This window comes from Manis pentadactyla, chromosome 8 (assembly GCF_030020395.1).
Source record: "Manis pentadactyla isolate mManPen7 chromosome 8, mManPen7.hap1, whole genome shotgun sequence".
Lineage (NCBI taxonomy): Eukaryota > Metazoa > Chordata > Mammalia > Pholidota > Manidae > Manis > Manis pentadactyla.
In genome coordinates this window covers 11,005,531-11,027,539 of record NC_080026.1, presented here as the reverse complement: position 1 = coordinate 11,027,539, position 22,009 = coordinate 11,005,531, and the positions used below count along the sequence as shown (strand labels likewise).

Sequence of the window (22,009 nt, the reverse complement as noted above, 5' to 3'; positions counted from 1 at the left end):
ACTGGTGTTAGAAATATACTGTCTGCTTATTGTTACTTTTGGTAGAAACTTAAAAAGCATAAAGGCTCACTAGAGGTAAGTGTGTGATTATTATTATGAAATACAAAGACATCATGATAATAAATAAGATATAGAAAGAGGTGACTCATTTTGAAGTAGACGGAAGCAAGGTCCTTTGCTAATCCTGCCTATGAAGCACGGAGCAAAGGAAGCAAGTCTAGTCTCCACTTTGTCGGGGCCAGAACTCAGCTCCTTCACTGTGATTGAATGATATTTCAAACACTTTTATGTTTTGTTTGAATACCACAATAAAGAAAATCTACCTATTTAAAACTTTCATTTCTAGCACATTTTGGCAGAAACTTTTTTAATGCAAAATGACTCTTCTCCTGGACTCAATTTTTCAAATTTCTAGGTGACTGATGAATATCATCAATTTCATTTTTTAAAGAACATACCTACTTTCATAGCTATTAAAGCCCTTGATGCTTTCTTATCCTGATGGAGAAGTTAGTTTCCTTTATTAAGTACAACTTTCTTCCTAGACTTTATTTTAAAAATATATACTATAAACAACTACAATTTTGTAAACATTTTAGATACTGGACCCAGACTCAAGAAAACCACGTGATTTTTTTTTTTAACTAGACATTTTATAAGAGATGAGGCAATATTTTTTCTTAACATAAGTGGAATTCTTTTTGAAGGCCTGAAATTAGAATAGGTGACTTTGGAGGAGTATTAGGCAAACTCTATGCAGGAGTAAATTTGGCTACAGTTCAACTGAGAAAGCATCATCAATAAGAGAAAATCTAATCAAATTTTTTCTAAAATAATTTTGAAAATAATTCTACTTTCATTATAATAAGCACTTTCGACTTTTACATTTAAAATGTATCATTTCAGAGGTTTACACTTAAAAGATTTGCCAACAGGAAGTGCATAGAATTATTCTTGTATAGTAAGAAAATACAAGTATGAGATCTTTGGTTTTATCTACTGGGTTGATAGAATGAATTATCACTGAAACTTTCTACCTAATCCATCATTCTGCCCTGTTTGTCAAGAGATATTTGGGAATAAGTAGGGAAATGAGAACACTTAGTGAGGACTGCATTTTGTAACTGCACACTCGTGTTTTGCTTTAGGTTTCATTTCCCTTCCCTCTAAGCTCTGGGACTTGCCCACGCCATTCAGTGGATTACTTACCCAATAAAACTCAATACTTTTGCAACTAGTTTCAAGTCTTTTGTGCAACTTGAGTCACACTACTTCAATATTTCTAATAAAAATCCTTGGGGAATCACCTCGCTTATCCTTTCTTTATTCATACCAAACCTCACAAGTTCTCCACAAACTGTGGCTTTTAAAGGGTAGATTTTACAATCTCTCTGGGAAACTCACTCCAATACTGAACAGCATTTACTGTTGAGATGTTTTTACTTTTGTTTATAATTAGCATTTTGTTTTGCTGCAATTTAAACTCACCTTCTTTCTTTATTTACAATAACGTGGAAAACTGGCTGTCAAATGATTTAAATGTTGGTGATATAACATGGAAAAGGGGTCATCAAATGGTTCTAAATAGTAGTAGGCAATGTTACAGTAAATAAACAACTATGGGGTATTATATTTTTAAAATGGGAATTTGACTTGTTCTGAGAAATGTTTAACCAGAAATTATATCTTATGCCATCTCTAGCAAATGGTAGTCAATAGATCCCATATACATAATCAACTTAATGAAAAAACTTTTTTTTTGTGGAATGTGCTTCAGTTAGAAAATTATTCCATTGGGGATCTCATGCCTCTCTGGTCATGCCACAGACTTTTGGAGTCATAATCAACAGCCTCAAACATAAGCGAATGGAAACTTCTGCCTTAACTCCCAAGAACTACCTAGAGACAGTTACTCTGTACATACTCTGTACATAGATGCATACAGGTCTTTGTAAATTATATTTGAACATGAGTATGTCTCATGTTTTAGAATTTCCTTTCAACAAACTAATGACAACTATTGTAGATACCAGATTAAAAAAAGAATGCTGACAGATGATCAGAGTTCTATGTGACTGCCTGCTAAGTTTTTCCTTGTACCCATTCGATGATTCATTTACCAGACTAGTAAAGCAAACACATCAATGTGATCAGAACCTTCCCTTTTCAATCAGAACTTTCTCTCAAAGAGTACTGTATTTCAGAGGCTTTGCCTGTATTCATGATTCTTGAAAAATAGGTATGAAAAGAGAGAGGTTGATAAGCAAGTAATTAATCAAAAGAATACTTATTTTCAGAGGAGGAAGATGTTCTGAAGGAGGTATTAACTAAATAGAGTGCTCTAGATTCCATTAACATCTCTAAAAGTAGTATTTGCCACAGATAAGCAAAATATGGGAAAATTTCAGGCAGATACTGAAAAGTTGACCTTCTGGGAGACTGAGCCAATAATATTAGTCCTCTGAATCAATGATATTGAGGTAATTTGCTATGGATGGCATGATGCTTGATGATGCAAAAATTAAGAAAAATAGAAAATCTTTTCCTTGGTCTATCTGGATGGAATTAACATCAGGAAGATATTTATTAATGACATAGGCAAGCCTAGTTATTGCCAATATTCATTTTCTTCAACATGTTTTTTTTGAACATTATAGAAGATCCTATAGTTATTAGTAGGTGATTTGCAATACTTAAGCTAAAAAATGAAATGATTATTTTAACATAATAAACAATTCTGCTCATATGTCAGCTTTAGTAAAAATGTATGTGCTAAGCTATTCTGTTCACATACATGTTTTGTAGATAAAATAATATAGACCCACAATTCAAACGGTTTTTCTTTTCCAGAGTGAATATAAATAAAACTAAAATGTTACAGTAGCTAACTGTTTAGGGAAATTGGCAAGAAAAGCATTAATGTTTAATTGACATTGACAAAGTTGTTTCTCTAAGGTCACCCGTGATGCTGAGATGCATGGAAGAAAACATTTTAATAATTCAGTTTAAATTAAACAGTTAAGAAATCATGACTGTCCTTTTATTTAGTTGAAAAATCACTCCTTCACTTATTCATTTTGTACAAATGTTCATCTGTGTGCACATGAAAGCCCTCTCTCTCCTGGACTTCCTCTTTGTCCCTGATAAGGCCACCAGATCTCATTTATCTAAATAGCAGAATCATTCCTGCCACTCTTAAAAATGCAGGGTTCGAGATTTTACTTCATACCTACGAAATATGAATCTTCAGACTCTTTTACAAATTCCACTTGGATATGAGTGTATGGTCTTGGTGTAGAAACATTGACCCAAACCAACTTTTGGTATGATTTTATCTAATTTATAATTATGAATCTCATTTCTTTTTCTTATATTCACATAATATGTCTTTCTACTTGCCTATGTGACATCTGGATTCATATGATTAAAAGGCATCTCAAACTTAACATGCTCCAAACAGAGATTCACCCCCATAATACACCTCCCTCTTCCCAGGTTTTTCCCATCTGGATAAATGCATGACCATTTATAAAGGTTATTTAAGTCCCCTTGCCCTTGGCTGAAATAATGTTTAGAACAAGAAAAAAACAACAAAATCTCTGGACCATCATTAATCCTGCTTTTTCTCTTACTCCTCTAACAATATTTCGTCAGTCAACAAGCCCTAACAGCTCCCCTCTAACATATTCCAAATGTTTCTATTTCTCTTCATCTCTATTGTAGTCCACATAGTCCAAGATGTTGGTTTGTCTCTCTTACATTATAGCAAAAGCTCTGAAGTGGTTATCCTGGTTCTACTCTGACTAAAAACCATCTGTTGGTTAGATCATTCCCTCCCCGCAGGCCCCACTATAACCAGCATAAACTCTAGTCTGACAGCTCCAAGCGATTTGGACCCTGTCTCTGCATCCTCCTATCTTTGCATTCCACCCCTCACTCACTGTGGTTCAGCCTGCCTGACACTGGCTTTCTGTTCTTCTAACAGAATCAAGCTATTCACCAGCTGAACCATTTTCGCTAGTGTTTTCTTTTGCCCAAAATGCTCCCTTTGTGGTTTCATGAGACTGGTTTCTTCTGGGCAAGTCTCAACTCAAATGGCACCTCCTCAGAGGTCTTTCCTACAGTTCCCATCCAAATCAGCCACCCAGCCAAGTCATTCTGCATCACATGGCTCTTGTTAGCTCACAAACATTTTAAGAGGGAAAACAAAATCAAAACAATAACCCATTCCTTCACCATGTGTAGCTTTCTAATCACTGCCCTTTTCCCTTCTGTTTATTACCAAGATCCTAGCAAGAGGAGACCCTATTCACTTCCTGTTAATATCTGAAGCTATTTCAGTTTGGCTAGTGGCCAACATCTGATTCGATTAATACCAACACATACAAACCTAATGACTTATTTTCAGCCCTCATCGTTATGTCTTTATACTATTTGATACCTTCTTGAATTTTCCTTTACTTACAGGTAAAGTGAGGTAGCTAAAAGTCCTATAATGCCCAGAGTAAGCTTTAACAGCAACAAAAAATTGTCTTGTGTCCTATATAAATTTTCAATGACCCACATTCATCTTTATAGGCAGAAAACACATTTATACTTAATGAGCCTTAAAGCTGGGTTTTATATATAAACAGAAGTTCATGTTTGCATTCTTTAATATTCATTACATTTTCCAGGAATTTAGCTACCATGTAAATTAAGAGATGATTAACTTGTTTAGTTTGTACCTTCACTAAGAGTTGTTCACTGTTTCATAAAATTACATCTTCAGTGACAACAGGTCATATGATATCTGTATACTGTGTGGTATACAACATGACTGTATCAGTCTACATTTGTGGATCTTACAGTCACAGGGTCTGTAGGCATGTATAAATGTTAATATATGCACATATGTGCATATGTACATATCTACCTGTGTATGTGTATACACACACATATATATATATATACACAAGCACACACATACAATATATACCCAACTCTTGTGTTTAAATGAAAATGTAAAGAAAACACCACATTCAGTTTAATACTGAATTTACTGTTTAAATATAAACTTCCTCATCTGAAAACTTCATTATATCATTTAATGTAGGCATGCCTGAAACATTTATATATTCAATCAGCTATTTTATTATGAATATTTATTTCTTCTTTATATTAAGTGTAGTCATCATATATCTTACTTGGGAAATTATGCGTGTAAAAAGGCTATATTATCTATGACTTTTCTTTAACCATATTAAAAGGGAGCAGTATAAAATATTTCTTAAATTGGGTCTGATAGGACTAGAAAGCAACACTTTATAGGTTCATGCCTCTAATGAGTTCCCCCCTAACTTGCCTGATCTTCCTACCCTTTGCTGAAAAACTAGTAATCAGGACCCCCCTTCCATGCTCACATGTCCACTTTCACATCGGACTATGGATCATTGTTCAGATAGCACTCTATCTGCTTATTTGATTTTCTCCCATTCTAGACTGCAAGCTCCCAGATAGTGGGGTCCTCATCTTACTTTCTTCTCCAAGCCTAGTGTCTAGCACACTGACACACAGTAAGTTCCCAATAAATGCATATAGAATGAATGAATCTGCTTAAGGAGGGGATTCTCATAAGCCTTTTCTGGAAACAGCAAAATGAATTAAGTCAATTCTCATTAACATTTGAGAAAATATGCATGGACTTCTAATCAGTTAAACAGAAAAAGCAAGCTACTCTTTTTGCAATGGAGGTGGATGGCTGAGTGTCATCAGCCTGTCCTGCTATGGATCCTTGAGGGACTCCCAGCTCAGGCCACAGTGTTCAGAGCACCTCGGTGAAAACCCAGCTTGGAAAACACTGGGCTAGGTGACTGTTCATCCAGGTGATCTCTAGCTTAATGACTTTAGGATTTGCCAGTTCATCTTGGAGTAAAAAGCACACGGTGTTATATTTTTTCATATTCATATAATAGAACTTTCCAACTTAGGCTATTTGAATATAAAATTTCCTTTCCCTGGAAGCATTTCCATTTTTTTTTTTTTTTGCCTCAAACAAACATGGATGCTGAATATTTTTAGTACTCTTATTTATTATGTGACACATTATACATTTTTGGAAAATTATTATTTTGAAACATCACTATGTCCTAAAACATCTGACTCTCTCTCTTTCTATATATATATATATATGTAAATAGCTATATAATATAGTTTGTATATAAGCAGAATATCTTCATTGTCACTCCTGTCGATGTATGAAGTGGTCCCATCCATTGATGGTCTTGTTCCCTTCACAGCTGACTCAGCCCAGTCTCAGCCCTTCCAGATCCCCCTCTATTTGACACATCCTACATGCTGACATACTTTCCCCACCACATACCCCATGCTCCTGTGCTTTGTAACCCAATAACCATCCTTAAAATACTTCTTTTCCATTTTCCATTTCTTCAGGATTCCTAGCTTTAACTAGGCTAATCAATAACTACTGTAAGGTAATGAACACTCAATAGCTATTTGTTGAATAATGATTAATAGGAGAGTTATCTGTTTTGTATTGTCAAATTGTCATTTTATTCTTATTTGTTTGATAGGATATAGTTATAGTCAGTGCTGTGGAGTAAATCAATTGTGAGTAATCGAGGCATTTATGGGTTAATGTGGTAAGATGTAAGTTTTTAAGGGAAGACTTCATTAACAAACAGGGGCTGTAATCTAGGGGTGAGAAGGAAAAGTGAAGTTATCTTTGGTATGCAATTACTGTGTACCTGGTACTGGGCTAGTTTCTTCATACACACTGCCTTATATTTAAAAATCAGAAGGACCTACTCTCACAGTTTTACAGAAAAAAAATGAATTATTAGAGTTAGATCTCTGACCGGAATACAGCAATTAAGAGGCACAAAGGAGAATCAAACCCAGGTCTGTCTGATTCCAAAGCCAGATCTTTTTCATATCACAACATATCTTAAAAGAGTGAGAAGCAGTTTGGGGAACATGTGGAATCTATGAACTCATATTGGAGAGGTCAGTGGGCATTCCTTTCTCTGTGGCAAACTTCCCCTCTTCTTTGATGCTACATGAGAAAGGTGATCTGTACGCCATTTTATCCCAAGACCATTTTAAGCCATACTAACGTGAATCACACAAATATTCTCTTGCTTCAGCTCACTTGAAGTGCTTGCTGTCTCTCATAGGGCTTATCTAAATTACATATTTTAATGAATTTTATTATTTTCAAGTGATACAGTAAATGAAATTAAACTAATCAAGTGTTGCAGCCTAGAAATTCTACCTTAATGGCTATAATCAGCAAATCTAAATCTCACTAGTTTGACTGTTGTTAATTAAATATCAGCAGTAAATCAACTTCCCTCAACAATGCTATTTGCCTATTTATTTGTTCATTCTTTCATTTCACTAAGATGAAATTTAATTTGTTGTTGGTGTATATATTTCAAAATTTGGAAGAGTGACGTTATACAATTGTTTATCCATTGTTTATCAGTAAGGACTTATCTGATGTGATTACGTGTATCACCCATTGTAAGAAACTCATAAGGATCAATGTCAAAAAAGAGGTACTTTGCTTTCCTTTCTTTTAATTAATACCAAAGTTAGGAGTTTCTAACATTAAACGTTCAACTAATTTAACAACGGCTGACTTGAAAAAAAACCTATTTTGCTAAAAGTTTCTCACATATTATCTCATTGGAGTATCAAGTTTAAAAAAAAACAGCTTAAGACAGGAAGTTAATACCATCCTTACAGGTGAGAGTCAGGTTTAAACTTTTGTCTAAAGTTGTAGAATCCAGGAAGAAGACATTGTTCCGTGCCTTGCTTTTAACTGACTCACAGTTTGACGGACATATTTTGTAGGGAAAAACTTACTTCTAAACCTATTCTTCCCCTTGGCGGAGGAAGATTCTTTTGTCCTGAAGCATTAATTGATCAAGGAGCAACCATTTGCAGAAGACATCTGCAGAAAACATTTTTGATATTTGATTTCCTTTTGGAAAAAAAAATGGTGAGAGGGTAAGGGGTTTTTAGGTAGAAAAGGACCTTGAATTTCAAAATTCAACTTGTCTCAAGGTTTATTTTGTTGGCTAATGGATAGTCTTTAGTAACTCTTAGCAAAAAAGAGAATTGTGAGTTATTTCCAATGGCAAAATGGTTCCATATTTCATTTTATAGTATATCCAACTGAAAATGAATTTCATCTGTGAGATACAGGAAGTCTATGAAGCAACCATGCCTTTTTTTCTTTGCAGTTATAGCAGATTCACTTTCATAATTGCAATCTTTCAGAAAATAATATTCTTAAGCATCTTAAGCAGCTCTTACCTCATCAGAACCAGATCCAAAAATCAGTAAGTCAAAAGGAATCGCTGCAACCATGTCAATCAGGAACCAGCCTTTGAAGTAGTGTATTGCTATTTTGGCTGGATCACTTACCACTTCTTCGTTCTGATTTACATATGTTGTTCTGAAGTTGATTAGAATATCTATGATAAACATAATATCCACAATCAAGTCTACCACGTTCAAAGGGCTGCAAGAATAGCCACATTCTCGTCTTTTCTGTTCTTCTCTGTCATTGAGGAGAAAGGCTGCAGAGTACGGGGTGAATATAGCCGTGTATATGACCAGCAGCAGAATAAGCCAATCCCAGACGGCCTTGAAAGGACTGTAGTGTAATATTGTAAACTTGTTGATGCGCGGCGTCTGCAGTTTATATTCTGGCAGGACATCTGCTCCTAAAGAGAGAACCTGAACAGATAAAAGAGAATCTTACAGTACATAAAAATGCCATTATTTAATTTCCAAGCCTATATAAATATTAAAGTTCTTATACAGAAAAATGTACTAGAAAATTTCATGTCGTTTTGAAGTATGCATGAAAAGCACACTATATAAAGGAACCCATAAACATCCCAAGTATATAGTGTATTTGACCCTGGCATTTCTTGACAAATATGACTTCCACTGAAAAATGAATATTGTCACTGAGATACCAAGGAATGGTTACTGGATACTTTGAAACATACTACTACTCAGGAAACAAATTTGTAGCTGTTTTTAGAAAATAATAAAATCAGTTTGATACATGAGTAATTCTGTTTTCAAACCTAAAAAAGGATTGGCTATAATGAATTGAAGCAGTCTACTTGGATCCATGGTCATATTTAATTTACATGTATTTAATTTATAATTAAACTTTGATAAATTAAACCCAACTCATTCAAATCTTTAATTAAAAATTTCTCACCTGCAATCTGTTTTTAGCATTAGAAAAAAAAGGCACATGAGATTAAAATAAACACAAAGCCCTTTTTTTTTCTGGGACAAATACACTTTCACTCCAACTTCTCCATCACATTTAGAGAATCATGAAGAGAGAATGGGACCAGAAAATGCTCAGAATTTTAATCTGGAAATGTTGCAAGATTCTTAGCCACTGAGGAGTATTTAAACTCTAAAATTTATTCTACAGAGTAAGGTGTTGGGTAGTGAAATAGTTCACCTTTTATAGTCCCAGTTTATCTGAAAAAATGAGAGCTAAACTTGAGTTGCTGTGACCCAATAAAATAGTTCATGAGGTGATGATGTTAGACCAAGTTTCAAGAATAAAGATCAAAACAGAAAGGTATCTAGCTACCCAGGAAATGTAATTAGTTTTAATATATGAGTTTTAAGTAATTTAAAAATCTTAATCACTCCACAAATGGCACATGGAAGCATTTTTTTAAAGGGAGGGGTGGTTTACAATCTCATATTGTGAATATCTCTGCAGTGGCCCTATTTCAGTTAATTTCATTACATAAATTTTCTTGAGACTAAATTCTTCTAAGCACAGTTGATACATTAGCTTTGCAGCATGGATCTCAGGCAAACCTACATTGATTAGTCAAAGTGTGTTATTTCTGTGTTCTTCGTAATTCTATCCATGTAGGTTTTAACTTGGTTATAACAATAAATTACCTCAGACAAATTTCTATTTTAAATCTTATTTTCATAGTCATAGTTCATACCTTTTTTCCCACATAAAATGTTACCGTTCCTATTTTAAAAAGAACTTGAGAAATCAAATAACAGCCTCAAATGAGGTACAACATGACTTTTAAAGGTACCAAGAGTTCAGTTAAAATAGGGAAAGCTGTTTTTAGATAACAGCAAACTGATTTTATTAGCTTTGAAAAAGAAAATAATAGAGAATCTAGCCAGTTTTTCGGCCCACAGTAAATGTGAACTGCCAGTATATGGAGGATACAGGGCTGTATTTTAAGCTATTACGAGGAATGACAGGAATTAATTATTAGTAAAATAGAAATCTGAAAAATAAAGTGATTTTATTACTTATGAAATACTAAAAATCCTCAGAGTCCAAAATCTGTATCTATACCTATATCCATACCTATATTTGTATCTGACTTCCAAGATCCAAATAGGAATGATGTTTGGCTAATTTGTCACTTGATAAGCACAGACTGATAGAACTCCAGTCCTCTTATGCTTAGTACACAAAATGAGTGGGTGATATTTTAGTCTAGAAAGAATGAATCGTCTCTAAAGGTGTCATTATGTCATTATATAATATTCCATTCTCAAAAACCAAGCACTACTCAGAATATAGAAAGTAAAATCCAAAACATTATTTTGGCCTTCAAAGTCTTCTAAAATAGGGACATATGCAGTCTTTCTAGCTCCTTCTCCCATTAGCTTCCTCTATGCATGCAGTGTACTCTGGCAAGACATGACCAACATTTTTGAGCTGCTGAAATCTTCCTAAGTACCTAAATTGATACATTTATCTAATTAAAAAAGGGAATGTAGATATCCAAAGAGAACAACATAAAAGTCATTTTTAAAGGAGGTTGTTTATCTGAGCTTGCTCCGTGCTAAGTGACATGCTTCTGATGCCAACTTCTTACATGGGGCAAACTGCATACTTGTTTTTTAGCAGAAGTTTAAGTTAGAATGCATACAGCACCACGGGACTTCCTCTGAGAAGGAAAAACTGTAGATGGAACTTGTTCCATCCTACCTATGCAACAGTCATTTACCAGTTGGATGAGTACTGGGCAAAGAGGTGGAGACAGAAAAATAGGGAAGACAATGCTGACATCATGGAGTTCATGGTCTATTAGAAGAGACAGATATGAAGGAAAATGAGAGCCCTGCGGAGCTCGGGCACTGTCTCTGGTTTAAGTGATGGCACTGATGAGGGGGAGGTCTCCACTGAGGACTTTTGGGAAGAGATGGCACTTGAACTGAAACTTTGAGTAGGAGACAGAAAAGAATGCACCTGGGACTGAAGAAACTGGAAAGGAAAAAACAGTAGAGGTAGAGAACAGAAAGAACAAAGGTAGGGAGGCAAGAAATGATGTGTGTTCAAGAATTACAAGCTGTCTTCCATTGCTGATGGATAAAAAGCAAGGGATATAGTGACGGGGGAGGGCAGTGGAGAGGGGAAGCGACAGGCTGTGGGAAATCCAATGTGACGTGATAGGATTCACAGGCTTTTTCCTTTAGGTCGGAGTGTCTCATACTTGAATAAGATACTGACTTCTTTTAAGGGAAAATTAGTTATTGCAGAACCCCAGTTATGATTTATATTATTTTTACTTATAATGTTAGGTTAATATGTACAAAAAATCTAGGTCAAAACTTCTTATGCTTTATACCTCTTAATATGACTGTTGTGGATTGAATTGTGTACCCCAAAAAGATATGTTGAAGTTCTAATCTTTGGTACCTGTGAATATGACCCTATTTGTAGATGTAACCAAGTAAAGATGAAGTCACAATGGATTGGGGTTGACCTTGATGCTACAACAGGTGTCCTTATAAAAAGAGGAACATTTAAGTACAGAGACACAAAGACACACAGAGGGACTGCCATGTGACAATGAAGGCAGATACAGCTACAAGCCAAAGAACACCAAGGGCTGGTGGCAGGCAGCAGAGCCCAGAAGAGAAGCATGGAATGCATTTTAACTCAGACCCACCAGAAGAAACCCATCTTGCCAATACCTTGATTTTGGAGTACCAGACCCCAGAATTGTGAAAGAATGCCTTCCGTGTTTTAAGCCACCATTTTTTGGTATTTTGTTTTGACAGCCCCAGGAAACTAATGCAATGACAGAAAGTGACAACAAGTTATTAAAATATGTGCAAAACTACTGAATTCAAACTCTCATCACTGACACATATGTTATGTCAAAAATGATATGGCTATTCATGTGATTTGATCTAATAGGCAAAATATTTTCCTCTATTCTAACCCCAATGCCTTTTTGTAGAAGTATCTTGTTAAAAAAGTAACACAATCCTTACAGATTTTATGACTGTCTTAGGGCAATCTAAACCTTAATTCAAATTTTTCTTCTACTAGGCTTAAGAATCTCATTTAAGTGGTGTTACCTGATACTGTATAAAAGTTTTTGTCTACTTCAAGTTCAGATTAACTTTGGGGGATTATTGTATTCTACATTAAGTGGTTATTTAATCAAATTATCTCTGGAATTGGGTTCATAAAGGTAATTAATTTGTTAATACTGAACCACTGAAATTTGGTATTTACAATATGGAGTGTGTATTGACAATGCATTTGAAGTGATTGGTTTGGGCCAAACATTATGGTACAAGTTCTTTTGACTTCTGCGTGCCTCTGTCTGTATAGTATGATCACTCAACTCTCATAAATCTTACTAACCAGAGGACTTCAAAAACTTGCTTTATGGCCTGCTTTAGTATCACGAGTTCTCACTATGAATCCAAATGCATTCGTAGGCACTGGAGTCAGATAGGTGACAGTATTCTTTTATTAAGTGATTGCATCATTCATTTGGAAGATTATTATACTGTGTAAGGTTTTCACCAAGACTCAGGAATTTGTGAGATTTCCCAGGAGAACTCCTGGCTGTTTGAGAATGTTTCTTGCCATGGATACTGGTTTGAGAATTGCCGCAGGGTACCAGGAAGAGAAGGTAAGGTGGCCAAGTTTAGTTTTAGGTAAATGCATCTGGCAGTGGAAGGGAGGAGAAACCAGAGGGAGCAGGACCAGGGGCTTCAACATAATTAGGACTTTGGTGCTAAGAAAGAAAGGGGAATAAAAAGAGGCCAGGAAAGCCTGTATAGTAGGGCAGGTGGCGGAGATGGAGAGGGGGACACAGCTGAGGAATAAATACATCTCAGTGTGAGGATGGAGAGCAGAGAAACGTTTGTTTCTTTATGGTTCTAATAATGAGTCTCATTAGAGGCAGTCTTAGTAATACAAATCTCTGAAGGCTCAACCACATTTGGAATAAGGGAAAGAGCCCAAGACTTCAAATTGAAAGGCCTGGGTTTGAGTTCCAGATACAATTTTTATGATAAGTTATTTAATCTCTTGTATCTCAGTTTTTTTATCTGTGTAATGGTGATAATAATCTTTGCTCAGATCATCTATCTATACAGACCTATCAAGTCCCATCAGATACTTTCTATAAACATAGCTGATAAAATGGGAAATAGTTACATAGAATAATTTCATTATTGTTTAGAGTTCTAGTGTTACTTACTTAAATCCTGATTCAAACAAACCAACTATAACCAAAACATTTATGAGCCAGTTGGGGAAGTTGAACAGAGCCTAAATATATAGTGATAATATTAAGGAATTGTTTCAGTCATCCACTCATTGGAATAAACTGAGCCAAAACATCATGGCTTAAAACAATAGTCCTTTTATTATTCCATGTTCTATGGATGAGAGATTTAGAACGGGCTCAGCTGGGCCATTCTTCTGCTCCACAATGTCACCTGGGGTCACTCAGTGATATTCAGTTGGTGACTAAGCTTGGGTGGAGAATCCAGGAAGGCTTTACTCCCATGTCTAGTAACTTAGTGGGGACAGTTGGAAGACTGAGTTCATCAGGATGCTAGAACAACTGGGTCTTTATCTTTCTCTCCTTCTCTCTATATAGACAGATACAGATATATAATATAATTTAAAAATATGTATCTACATCTGTATGTAGATATATATGTATATATAATATGTATAAAAATATCATATTTTACTGGAACTATAATTATAGCTATAGATATAATCTGTAACTCTCTCTCTCATATATATATATGTATATATATTATATAGTTTCTGTATTTAACTTCTCCATATAGTCCATTCCCCTGGAGTCCCCCATATTGTCCCATATTGCAGGGTTGTAAGATGTCTGCTGTGGAAACTCAGTGCTCCCAGGAAATAAGTGGAAACATCCAGTTGTCTTCAAGTTAAGGGCTGGATCTAGGACAGCATCTCTTCTGCCATATTCTTCTGCCAAAGCAGTCAGGCCAGCCTAGACTCAAGAAAGCGGACAGATAGTGTTCACCTTTTGACAGGGAGTGGCAGGCATGTGGGAGGGAAAGAATCAACTGTGGTCATCTAAGAGACAAGCTATCACAGGAATTATTAACAATTCTTTTAGTTATTTCAATTATTAGTACTATTATTTGATGATACTGCGGTTATGTTTTTAAAACATAGCTCTTACCTTTTAGGGGTACAGAGTGAAATATTTATGGATAAAATGTCATAGTATTTGGGGTTTGCTTCAATATACAGCAGTCCCTCCTTATCCATGGAAGATACAGTCCAGGACCCCACCTGAAACCTCTGGATAGTACTGAACCCTATATATACTATGCTTTTCCTATACATACATACCTATGATAAAGTTTAGCTTATAAATTAGGCACAGTAAATGATTAACAGCTAATAACAACTGAAAATAAAATAGGACAGCTATAACAATATGCCACGATAAAAGTTATGTGGACGTGGTCTCTCTCTCAGACATCTTATTGACTCAACCTTCTCCTTGGGATGACGGGAGATGATAAAATGCCTACGTGAGGTGACTTAGGCTTCATGACAACATTAGGCAACTACAGACCTCTTGACAATTGTCAGAAAGAGGATCAATTCTGCTTCCAGACTGCAGCTGACTGTGGGGTAACTGAAACCCCAGAAAGTGAAGCCACAGGTATATGGGGAACACAGCAATTCAGAGTGGGATGGAACGGGGAGAGAAAGTCTGGTTGTATGCCATGTCCGCTGTATGCTGATCTTTGTTGAAACTGGGTGATGAATATATATTATTTCCTCTATTTTTATAATATATTTAAGATGGTTCACAATAAAAAGCAAAAAAGAAAAAAATCTCTAAAACTTCACCCAGAAAGATCTCGGCCATTTGAAGGTGTAATTTCCTGGTGGAGAAAAGATCTGAGTCTACACACATCACAGGGGTTCACTGAATCAGAATTCAGTTTGTTCCTTATCAGGCAACTTCTGATTACTGTTTTATACAACAGAATGTTTACTTTGCTCCCTGCACATTTAATTCATATTATGTTGACCTCCATTCAGCCACACAGACATCACACAACACCAACTCTGCCCAGCCTTGAACTGTTTGCCTTCAAATTTCTGTCAAATCGGTAGCTGGGACAAATCCTTACAGAGAAGATAGACATGCTAAAGGTGAGGGTGCTTATCCTCTGAGTATATTTACATTACTCATCAAGTTAGATTAAAATACCACCACTTTTCAGAGACTCATTAGGTGAGACCTCTTATTAAAAACTTTGTTGGCATGTCATACTCAAACTTCAAGCTTTCATTCTGGATTGATATGTTTTTGCATTTCCTCTCCCTCCCTCCATAAAACTATCACTAAATGCAACACTTAGGCTGTTTAATGTCATTTTGGTAAATGTTGCTTTCTATATTCCTTTTATAATTCATTTCCAGAAAACAATTAATCTGCCTTGAAGAATCAAAAGGTTTCACCTATTTTTCGTTTCATAAAGTGATAAGAATTATTTCATTAATTATAGTCCCTTTTGCCTTCCTGCAGAACACTGAGTTTATAATTTCAGTGCAATTATTTCTACTTTCCCTTACTGTGTTCTACTCGCTCTATTTCCATTTTCATGGCCTAAATGCGAATCTTTTATAATGTTTCCTCATACTCCTTTGGAAATAGGATAAATATATAAGTCATATGTCACAAGCAAGTTAAAATTCATGATGAAAGTACTATGGAGCCATTCTGTTAGAAATGAAATATTAGATAGGTAAATATTTGTTTTAAAAATGTGAGTAGGATTCTAAGGGGCCAGTGACTAAAAAAACAAAAAAAACAAAACCCAGTTGCTAACCAGTCTATTAGGTTTCCTTAGGAGAGCCAACTTGTCCCACACATTTGAGAAATAACATACTTTAGAAAGACAAAACATGATTAATTGAACTATTATAAGGATTTTCTTTTAAGAAGGAAAGAAAAGAGGGGACAAAAACCTCACCATATAAAAAAGGGGAACTCCACGGTCTCCAGAAAGACACTTCTATTTTCATTCAAACCACCAATTAAATGTACAGTTTAATACAGACCAAAATACGGTTTTCTTTAGCAAATACAGTTTTTCTTCTTGCTAGCACATTGCTATTTGTTTAACTTTTCACAGCTAAGTGTTATATAAAACCACATTCTTTATATAAAACAGCACTATTTATTCAATGAAGATCTGCTGTGAAAATTTTGTGCGAACACCAGGATTAATAATTACTCTTCTCTTTTGAAAAGTGCAATAGGGAACGATTAAGCCTTCCAAAAGATTATACAGTACTTTTGGCAGCTAATTCAATGCCATGCTGAGGTGTTTTTAGAGACTGTTCATCTGTTATTTATCCTTTACTCGGGACTTGCAGTTAACTAATAGGCTAGTTGTATTTTTATCTATCGGGAAGAGTCGTCTGTAACAAAGTGAATCAGATAGATTATATAGCATCAGGAAAGATCTAAACTCCCCTGGCTTTTTCAGCAAATGATTTGAGAAATACAGCGAATCCTGAATAATTTTCACTGAAAGAGGCACCTCCATTGGTGATTACCTTGATACAGAAATCAAAAGATGAAACGCATTCACACAGTTAAAGAAACCTGACACATAAAAAGATTTTTAAAATAACTGATATATTAAAATTAGGTAGAGAATTATTGTAGCATTCTGTATTCAAAGAATCTCCTAAGACTTAGTTTAAAGTCGACATTTAACCATGTGTGCGCGTGCATACATGTGTGTGCTTGTGTGAGTGTTGGATCGAGTTGGGATGATTGTAGGATTTTGCAAAAAATCAGAGTCACCTAGGTTCAGCTGTGTCAGGTTGTGTTTTGTATGTGCTGTGAAGTATAGACTAATATGAAAAATAGCTGCTTCTTAAAATATGTTACTCAGAATATGAGAGACATAGGTTAGATAATATGTTAAACACTTACAATATGCATAAATTACTTCAAATATAGTCATATTAAGAATTACGGGAAACCATAATTACTGTAAACTGTAAACGCTTAGCTTCCATGCCAGTGACCAGCTGGACAGTGGCCCTGCTTTCTGGCCTCCCCGCCCTGTGCCAGACACCCCTGAGGAACTTGCAGCAGCATCTTGTTGCTGATACCAGTTGCCCTCTGGCCTAATGTTTACCTCTTTGCTTCTTCCAAGTTTCCTTTCTCATGGAAACTGTACACATGCATTCTTCTCTCCATTTCCTTTATCTTTAGCACACTAGTTGGTAAGTAAGCCTTTCAAAAATGTTTTTCAAAAGCACAGATAAGCGAGGAATGGGCTTAGAGATGGGAGAGGAAAATGAAGGCTTGGCTAGGACACTTTGGGGTTGGTGAGCCAGGTGCCACTAGGAAGAGGGGCCTGACATATGGAAAGTTTCCAAGGGGACTGGAACTTGAGATTTCTTCCTGCAGAGGCAGTGACTCAAGTTCTGGAAAGTGTATTTATTTGCCAAGAGACTGTAAACAGAGAGGAACACACTGGGAGTTGCTAAAATGTGGGCTTGAGAAAAAAATACATAGCCAGTATTCCTGGGGCTTAGCATAGCACCTGGAATGTACCTAGTAAGTACAATGGGCATGTTTGTAACTTAAAGGAAAAGAGACAATGGACATGGAAAGACAGAAGACTCCTGAGGGAAAGGATTATGGTAGAGACAGCTGGTGTGCCCCCAAATGTGGTGTTCTCCCTGCCGTGGAGTAGAGCTGTTAGAAGGTGTCTGCCCAGCCTAGAACCAATGCCCCGCCCCATTTGTATGTATGGCCCTGTGTCTGCTGAAAGCTTTCAAGAAGCGGGTAAATCTTGCCCTGCTTCCTTTTTCCTTCTACTTGGTAACCCAGGTGCTTACAAAGCCTCAGGCACTTAAGTCCTATGGGGCAGTGGAGCCTTAAAAGGTAGAAAACCTGGGTCACCAAATTACCAAGAGGAGGAAAATCGCCCTTTGTACAGGAATACCAGCTTCTGCTACTGCTTGACAATGAAATAGAAAACTGGGTAAAACCACAGTATTATGGGGGTTAGAAGTTCCAGCAGCTGTCATTACCCTAATACATGAACTTTCTCCTTGAAATATGGTACATATGATGACACTGCGATTCCCGAGAGAGCGCCTGCTCAGCTCCTCAATCCTTGGTCTTGGAGAATGAGGATAGTTAAAACCAAGTGTCCTTTATGTTAGTTACCAGGCCCAGTACTGAATTATGGCATTCAATTCTCTCAACAGCTCTTTGAGGTAAGCATTATTATCTCCATTTTTATAGACAAGGAAATTGACTCAGAGAGGTTAAATAATTTACCTGAGGTCTCAGAGCCAACTATGGTATCATCAAGCATAATATTCCCGAAGCTTAGTGAATATCTATTATTTACTGAAGGCTTGGTGTGCATTATCTCATTTGAATGTTAAAATTTTACAATGCTTGCTGTGGGTTGAATTGTGGCCTCCCAAAATATATACTCAAGGTCTTACCTCCAGCATCAGTGAAGGTGGCTTTATTGCGAAATATGATTTTCATAGATATAATCAATTTAAAATGAGGTCCTACTGGACTGAGGTAGGTCCTAATCCAATGTGGCTGGTTATCCTTATAAAAAGAGGGGAAGAGAAAGACACATAGGAGGCACACCACGTGACAACGGAGGTAGATATCAGAGTGATGCATCTATCAACCAAGGAATGCCAGGACTGCCAGCAACAAAGAAGCTAAGACAAAGACAGGGAACAGATTTCCCCCCAGAGCCTTCAGAGAGAGAACTTGCCCCTGCTGACACCTTGATTTCAGAATTTTCGTCTCCAGAACTGTGAAAGAATAAACATCTGTTATTTTAAGCAACCTAATTTATGGTAATTTGAAAGGCAGCCCAGAGAACTGAAATGGCGTTATTGTTTATTTCACTGTACAGATGTGAAAACCAAGGTCAGCTAACTTTCTAGGACTGTCTGGTGTCACAGGGCCTGTGCTTTTCTCCTTAGCAGCATACGAATGTTCAGTTCACTTCTTCATGGGGATAAAGTCTATATTTTCTTACTATACATGCTGTTTCCAGAAGACATTTTTAAAGGGTTTGTGTGAACATTTCCATAGTTATCAAATGCTTTTCATAAAATTCTAATTCCCTAGGCAAAATAGTGAATAAAGAGAATATGCAGGACCACTTCTTGCCAAGAACCTACGTGGCCCTTGTTTGGATGGGCACACATGTGTAAGATACAGCAAGAACACAACAAAAACGTCAGATGGTGATGATGGGCACCAAAAATAAAAATGAATATCATTTCCACTAGTTGGAAACCCATAATCTGTCAAATATGGCTGAATAGGCCAGGCTGGGGACCGAAATGGCCCTGCTTTATATCCCAACTGTGCCATGGTCATTTAAAAATAATCTTCCTGAATACCAAATTCCTTAGCAGCAAAATTAGGACAGCAATATCTACCCAATAGGGAACTGCACAGTCAGACGTGTATATGAAGTTCCACAGATAATCCTTGTCTCACCGTAGGCAACCAATAAGTTAGTGTTACTATAAATGTGGCATATTTACCTTGAACAAGTCAAAATTAAATTATAAATAACATTCAGTGTCAATTATAAATATTGACTGAACCCAGTTCTCTGAGTGAGCCCTGTAGCAAGTCAATTTATTCAAAGATAGAGACAGCAGAAGATAAATGGTTAGAATTCTTGGTTGTGCTGGTAATATAACAATTTTTCTTTGTTTATGAACATCTCAGCTATGCTGTATTGGGCTGTGGGCTCTGTGTAAAATGGTGAGTTAGGGACTCAATTCTTTTTTAAAAGCCTTCATAGACTTTGAAAAGAACCAGTTTAAGCAAACGGTAGCATATTTCCTCATAAAAGCATTTGTCCTGGACTTAGGGAACATTGACTTGGTCTGGTTGAAATTCTTATAAAGAATTGAATATCTGATGGGTGGGGTGGTTGGGGAAAATTACTTTTCAGCATCTTTGGAGAGTGTATTGATTTCTCTATTTTGCTGCAAGTAATGAAATGTATTTCTTCAAAATGAATTCAGTATTTACAGAGTCCCTATCAGTTAAAATTTGAATATACTTTCCGAAGATCCTGTAGAATTATATAGATAACAAAACCAGTATAGATGATCTCTGAGATTCTGCAATTCTATTTTTTCCTTATCTAACACAGTTCTTTACTCAGTTACACTAAATTAGTGAGATTTTACTGTGTTTGCATCATCTACAGGTCAAAAATTAATGTAATTAAAAAAAATAAATCAGAAACACTCTTCATGAAAATTCTGGGATGATGAGGAAATATAAATATGTGTATGTGCATGTGAACAAGCACATAATTATCAACCACAGTGCTTTATCCTGGGATGTACCACTGGGCTTTGTGAGCTCCTGAAATATCCTAAAAGAATGTAAGATGTGTGGTGCTATTTACGTCTCAGGGAATATGTGTTCATGTCCTTTATTGGATTCTCAGTCATCTGTGATCTACAGGTAAATAATTAAAAACCTTGACTTAGGCCAGGAACTTCTATGGGTCTCTGAATCCCTTAAGGCCACAAATACATTGATAATAATCAAGTGAGAGAGAGATGGAGAGAAGGAGACAAAAGAGTAAGAAAAAGAAATGTTTAAAGAGTAGATGAAGCATAAGGCAATGGGATGACACCAGCAGGAAATAGGAAAGTCTCCAAGCCACAGTGAAATTAAGGGGTGGCATCTTGACTGAAGCACAGGTAAATTGTTTCCCCATTATTGATAAAAATTTTCTGAGTATTTACAAGATAATGGTCTGCTAATTCTCAGCCCTATGCTTTGCTTTTAAATAACTTGGCTTCAGGGACAATTTCCAATTCCTGCTAAATTTCCAAATGAGAAACATCTTCCGGTCAAGGATTGAGTACATTCAATTACTAAGTAGCCTTAGCAAGTGTGACATGCCCACCACATTTCTAGTTGACGAGTTTTACCTGTTTGGGCCATATTTCATTATTAAGAGTCAGTTAAGAGTTTTTAAAAACCTGACTCTCATCTCAGGGACCCCCTCAAGTCATTTACTTCAATAATAAACTCTTGGAAGGCTATTATTTGCCTCCTGGACTTGTGGAGTTGAAGGTTATTAGGGACCCAGAAGATCAATGAATAGAAAACATCAGAATGTCTACAGAATCAGGTGTTAAATCATCTGTTTTCTCTTTTTTCACCCTCACTTTCTTTCTTTCTTCTCCCCTACTTCCTTCCTTATTATTTGTTTTAAGTTTGAAAGGTCCTATGCAAAATGTCCTGCTAGGATTCAGAACAAGTCCCCAAATATGATATGGGCAATTCAATTACTAAAAATCTGAATGTCTTCTTCATGTTAATAAAATAATAACAAACAAACAACAAAAGTAAAAAAAAATCTGTATTAAAAAATTACTAAATAAGCATGCACAATAAGGGAAAATTTGAAAATAATGTTAGATTTTAATTTCGATATATTATCTGTTCTTCTAAGAGAGAAAACAAACCAAATATTCTACTGAAAGCCTTGATGGATCTTGGAATTAAATCTGAGGCTGATTCAATTATAGTCAAGAAAGATTTATACATAAATGATGGCTAGAAGGGTCAACAAGGTAACTTCTGGACTCTTTGAT

At 36.0% G+C, this 22,009-nt stretch overlaps 1 protein-coding gene across 1 annotated transcript in view; it reads right to left on the bottom strand.

The window, feature by feature from the left end:
* The window catches only part of KCNH7 (potassium voltage-gated channel subfamily H member 7), a 440,085-nt gene that overhangs the window by 69,936 nt on the left and 348,140 nt on the right, over positions 1 to 22,009 (bottom strand). Inside the window, exon 7 of the mRNA XM_036884332.2 lies at positions 8,323 to 8,748. Coding sequence (XP_036740227.2) covers positions 8,323 to 8,748 — 426 coding nt within the window. The remainder of the gene's footprint in view (positions 1 to 8,322; positions 8,749 to 22,009) is intronic.